The sequence below is a fragment of the Haliotis rufescens genome, unplaced genomic scaffold (assembly GCF_023055435.1).
Source record: "Haliotis rufescens isolate VD_foot unplaced genomic scaffold, xgHalRufe1.0.p SCAF_26, whole genome shotgun sequence".
Lineage (NCBI taxonomy): Eukaryota > Metazoa > Mollusca > Gastropoda > Lepetellida > Haliotidae > Haliotis > Haliotis rufescens.
This window is the reverse complement of record NW_025963957.1, coordinates 7,411,724-7,417,100: the sequence shown is the minus strand read 5'-3', so window position 1 is coordinate 7,417,100 and position 5,377 is coordinate 7,411,724. Positions and strand designations below refer to the sequence as shown.

The window sequence follows — 5,377 nt, the reverse complement described above, 5'->3', positions numbered from 1 at the left end:
TCAATCTTTTGTCCAAGTTTACTATTCCAGTGAATGTTGATCCAATGCACCAAGAATCCATTCGAAGTTTGTTCCATTACCACGGATGGGACAACCATGGCGCTGTGCAGGATGTTTCAAAATGTGATGAGAGTTCAGACGCAGGAAAGTGATGCAACGATTGCTGAACCCATTGAAGACAAATTGAATGATTGAGGTATATATATCACCCGTCAAGAAACCTCGTCCCAGGAATCTCCTAATCTCCTAATTGAATTGGTGCTGAAGATGAGGGGAATGTTTGGGATTGTGATGTTAAGTGTTAAGTGTTAAGACTTCTCCTGATGTGTAATTCCACTATTCACAACATGCATATACCCTTAAAGAAACACTGCCAATATATCTTAAGTTGATAACTTTGTTTGTAGAATCTAGAATGAATTTATATTCGTGTCACTGTGTAATAATGTGAACAACATATAAGCAAATTGTTATTGGCTTTAAGTTGCCAAATCCAGATTTATTTTATTTGGAATTCTCTTGTCAAAAGTTGTCTACATCGCTTCTATCATATTGGGGAAACTTAAGGGAAGCCATAAGATAATTGGCGCTGATAGGTGGTTATCTACCCCGTGCTTGGGATTTATTGCGTTGATCATTGTCGGTACTTATTATCCAGCTGGCTTCCATTTGTCCATTGTGATTTCCATTCTATTTCCCATCAGTGCTAATTACTCCAAGACTCCCGCTTGCCCATTGTCCATTGCCTGTTACCGATCAGTGATAAGTAAAGTATTGGCTTCCATTTGTCCATTGTCCATTGCCTGTTACCGATCAGTGATAAGTAAAGTATTGGCTTCTATTTGTCCATTGTCCATTGCCTGTTACCGATCAGTGATAAGCAAAGTATTGGCTTCTATTTGTCTATTGTCCATCACCTATCAGCACCGAGTATCTGTTGGCTTCCCTTGTTGAGTTTCCACCTTTGTAATCTTATGACTTCATATATAATGTTTTCTACCTCATCGCATTTATTCACCTGATAAAGGAGTGAGTAGATAGAGAATACGACACTCATTCACGTTAGATACCATATTTACGAAACGAGTGGACTTTCTATGGTATCTGACCGAGCGAAAGCAATGGTATCTAACGAGAATGAGTGTCGTATTGTATTTATTACCCACGTTAAATATGTATGTAAGTGTAAATACATAACAACTTTTGTTCGTTGACAGGCCAAACTGAAACCGGTTGCAAAATCTTGTTGCGCATGAATATTGACATATGCCCAAATATGGGCATTGCTTACATTCCTATGCATACGCATTAACAACATGCGCCTGCAGTTGTGTTTTCAAACATAACAGCACCGACGTTCAAGATCCTGGACGTTCATGGAAGAATTTCTTCAACTTATGAGAATTCAAGCGCCATGTTGTTAGTACGCAGAGCACCTATAAGAACATTTGAAAAGTTACATAAGCGCCGCGCTTTGAATATCGGACCAACAGTTGGTCACTTGTGCATTCAAAATGGTGCGGTTTCCTTGATCTATCAGCTGAATTTATATCATGTCCGTACCATTTTGGAAGAGTGACATCAGAGTATTCGCCAAAGACATTCATGTTCACTGTACCACCCTTTACTGAAGACGTGAAAATCAACACGCTCAAGTCTGCTTGCATGTCAGTGACAGCTTCGAACGAAGGGCAAAGTCACCACCGGAATAAGAAAAGACAACCGTGATCTACTCAGCGTTTTACGCGAGAGATAGGGAATGTTATTGTTCACCTTTCAGATATTTGGGGCGACAAAATCAGAAATCAGGCACACTTCTACGGAGTATTCGAATGAGTTGTATCGGAAATGTTCACTTTTAGTGATCTGGTCGTGCAGTCGTGAACAAACAACTCCCGAAACAGTGCCACAAAATACAACAACCGGATCATTACAAGTAAGTCTAGATATCTGTCAAGATAGTTTAAACTGACTTCATTTCACCACGCTTATCCTTTTACGTTAAATCTTGTTTGGTTTAATAAAGTGTTTGTTAATATCCCTCGCTCACATGAGAATGCTTCTGTTCTGCCTTGTAGTTGCAAAATGAATGACGTCTCGCGATTTTTTATGAATGAAAAAACTAGTACCGGTGTGACAGAGGCCGCGGTTATCCAATCAAAACGAATAAAACAAGTTCAACCTTGTACGACACACGTGCGAAGTACGTATTTAGTATCTTACCACCTGTATCTTCAGCACGTGGGTAATGAATACTCCGAACCCTTGTGTTCCTCATAATAAAGAAGTTGGCATCCATAAATTCTCTTCCTTATGAAATTTGAAGGGTTGTTATCAATAGACAATGACATGTCTACAGAGACAGACAGAAACTCATCTCATTACAAACATGTATATTATTTATTGTGTTTATTTTCTATCATCAAATAAAAATGTATATGTATTTGATTTGGTATCACACTGCGATTACGATGTACGTCTCAACACAACCACGAAGTTGTTGAGTGGTCTTGTCATTCAGGGTGAGTTTTACGTGGTACTCTCCCTGGAAAAGATATTGAACACAGGAATATATCAAATACATGCCCAAGCGGTCATAATGATCACTAAACGTCATCAAACGGTAATTCGCTTTGTTTAACTGTTGTCAGTCTTTGGCTCTGAACGAGAAGAACACCCTGACAAGCACACATTGTCAAATATTATTTGAAAATATTATTTCCAAGTTTCGGCAATCATCACAGACAGACAGACAAGAAAAGGTGTGTCTTTTCTCACCTGTGCAACTGATCCTTTATATTGGTTAAAATCAATCATCATTTGGCTGATAGTATTTACTTACGTCAGCCAAGAATTTCCAGGTATCTCTGATGCTGGTGACGGTGAACTTGGAAGGGGGCAGTTGGAGCTTGTCGGGGTTGAAGGGACAGGTGCAGGGGAGGCCGTTGGCAGTCAGCTGGGGCGGACAGGTACCCCGTGGATTGAAGAAGTTCAGGAAGTGGCAGGGGTCGGTGTAGTGGCTGTGGGCAAACCAATATATACTCATCGACAAAAGAAACGCGAATAACATACGTTTTGGTTAATATATAAGGAATGTTTATATTCGTTAGATATTAGATTGTTCGATGCACAAACGGACATAATGGTATGCTGTGTGCACCATTTGTCTCTTGCAGGATAAGCGTGTATTTCTTCACTTTTTGTATTCATTACAGAAAAAACATGACCTATGATACTATACCTTGTTGCCAGTATATAATATGATCGATTACAATATATTTTCATCTTACAGATTGATGTGGTGTTGTTTTATACCAGATGTATACTCAAACATTAAAATCTCTTCATCAGTTCTTGCCACTTAGTGTTGAAAGTAGGAATGTTATTATTCTTTATTGCTGTGTATACTCATAATGTGTAAAGTTTGGAGATCATGTGCAGCATATCATATTAAGAATATAGACACTCTGTGGTAACACTTCACTGATTGTTGGTCAGTGCTGAAAACTCCGTTCACCTCATGTCAGTCAGTGCTGGAAACTCCGTTCACCTCATGTCAGTCAGTGCTTAAAACTCCGTTCACCTCAGACTGGTCAGTGCTGGTAATTCCATTAACCTCATGTCAGTCAGTGCTGGAAACTCTGTTCACCTCATGTCAGTCAGTGCTTCAAACTCCGTTCACCTCATGTTAGTCAGTGCTGAAAACTCCGTTCACCTCATGTTAGACAGTGCTTGAAACTCCGTTCACCTCAGAGTAGTCAGTTCTGGAAACTCTGTTCACCTCATGTTAGTCAGTGCTTGAAACTCCGTTCACCTCATGTGAGTCAGTGCTTGAAACTCCGTTCACCTCATGTTAGACAGTGCTGGAATCTCTGTTCACCTCATGTCAGTCAGTGCTTGAAACTCTGTTCACCTCATGTCAGTCAATGTTTGAAACTCTATTCACCTCATGTCAGTTAGTGCTGGAATATCTGTTCACCTCATGTCAGTCAGTGCTGGAAGCTCTGTTCACCTCATATCAGTCAGTGCTGGAAACTCTGTTCACCTCATGTTAGTCAGTGCTTGAAACTTCGTTCACCTCATGTCAGTCATTGCTGGAAACTCCGTTCACCTCTTGTCAGTCAGTTCTGGAAACTCCGTTCACCTCATGTCAGTCAGTACTGGAAACTCTGTTCACCTTACGTCAGTCAGTGCTTGAAACTCCGTTCACCTCAGACTGGTCAGTGCTTGAAACTCCGTTCACATCATGTCAGTCAGTGATTGAAACTCCATTCACCTCTTGTCAGTCAGTTCTGGAAACTCCGTTCACCTCAGACTGGTCAGTGCTGGAAACTCTGTTCAACTCAAGTAGGTCAGTGCTTGAACCTCCGTTCACCTCATGTCAGTCAGTGCTGGAAACTCTGTTCACCTCGTGTTTGTCAGTGCTGGAATCTCCCTTCACCTCATGTTACTCAGTGCTGGAAACTCCGTTCGCCTCATATTTGTCAATGTTGGAAACTCCATTCACCTTATGTCAGTCAGTGCTGGAATCTCCGTTCACCTCATGTCAGTCAGTGCTGTAAACTCCATTCACCCCATGTCAGTCAGTGCTGGAAACTCTGTTCACCTCATGTTAGTCAGTGCTTAAAACGACTTTCACCTCAGAGTAGTCAGATCTGGAAACTCTGTGCACCTTATGTTAGTCAGTCCTTGAAACTCCGTTCACCTTTTGTTAATCAGTGCTGAAAACAACGTTCACCTCAGACTGGTCAGTGCTGGAAATTCCGTTCACCTCATGTCAGTCAGTGCTGGAAATTCCGTTCACCTCATGTCAGTCAGTGCTGGAAATTCCGTTCACCTCATGTCAGTCAGTGCTGGAAATTCCGTTCACCTCATGTCAGTCAGTGCTTGAAACTCTGTTCACCTCATGTCAGTCAGTGCTTGAAACTCCGTTCACCTTTTGTTAATCAGTGCTGAAAACAACGTTCACCTCAGACTGGTCAGTGCTGGAAATTCCGTTCAACTCATGTCAGTCAGTGCTTGAAACTCCGTTCACCTTATGTGAGTCAGTGCTTGAAACTTCGTTCACCTCATGTCAGTCAGTGCTGGAAACTCTGTTCACCTCGTGTCAGTCAGTTCTGGAAATTCTGTTCACCTCATGTCAGTCAGTGCTTGAGCCTCCGTTCACCTCATGTGAGTCAGTGCTTGAAACTCCGTTCACCTCATGTCAGTCGGTGCTGGAAACTCCGTTCACCTCATGTCAGTCAGTGCTGGAAACTCCCTTCACCTCATGTCTGTCAGTGCTGGAAACTCCGTTCACCTCATGTCAGTCAGTGCTGGAATCTCCGTTCACCTCATGTCAGTCAGTGCTTGAGACTCCGTTCACCTCATGTCAGTC

General features: G+C 41.8%; 1 protein-coding gene across 1 annotated transcript; it reads right to left on the bottom strand.

The window, feature by feature from the left end:
• Positions 1-2,412: 2,412 nt before the first annotated feature.
• LOC125383719 (ganglioside GM2 activator-like) lies at positions 2,413-3,086 on the bottom strand. The gene is made up of 2 exons (XM_048402506.1): positions 2,843-3,086; positions 2,413-2,545 (listed from the first exon to the last, which is right to left on the bottom strand). The coding sequence occupies exons 1-2, from the start codon at positions 3,068-3,070 to the stop codon at positions 2,456-2,458; spliced, it is 318 nt and encodes a 105-aa protein (XP_048258463.1). The 5' UTR covers positions 3,071-3,086; the 3' UTR covers positions 2,413-2,455.
• Between the last annotated feature and the right edge of the window lie 2,291 nt (positions 3,087-5,377).

What these genes read in the sequence shown, in the direction of transcription:
- LOC125383719 (XM_048402506.1), bottom strand. Translation starts at nt 3,070, where the DNA reads ATGTTATTCGCGTTTCTTTTGTCGATGAGTATATATTGGTTTGCCCAC. An exon ending in CCTGGAAATTCTTGGCTGAC is followed by an intron (nt 2,546 to 2,842) that starts GTAAGTAAATAC and finishes TATCTTTTCCAG; the next exon opens with GGAGAGTACCACGTAAAACT.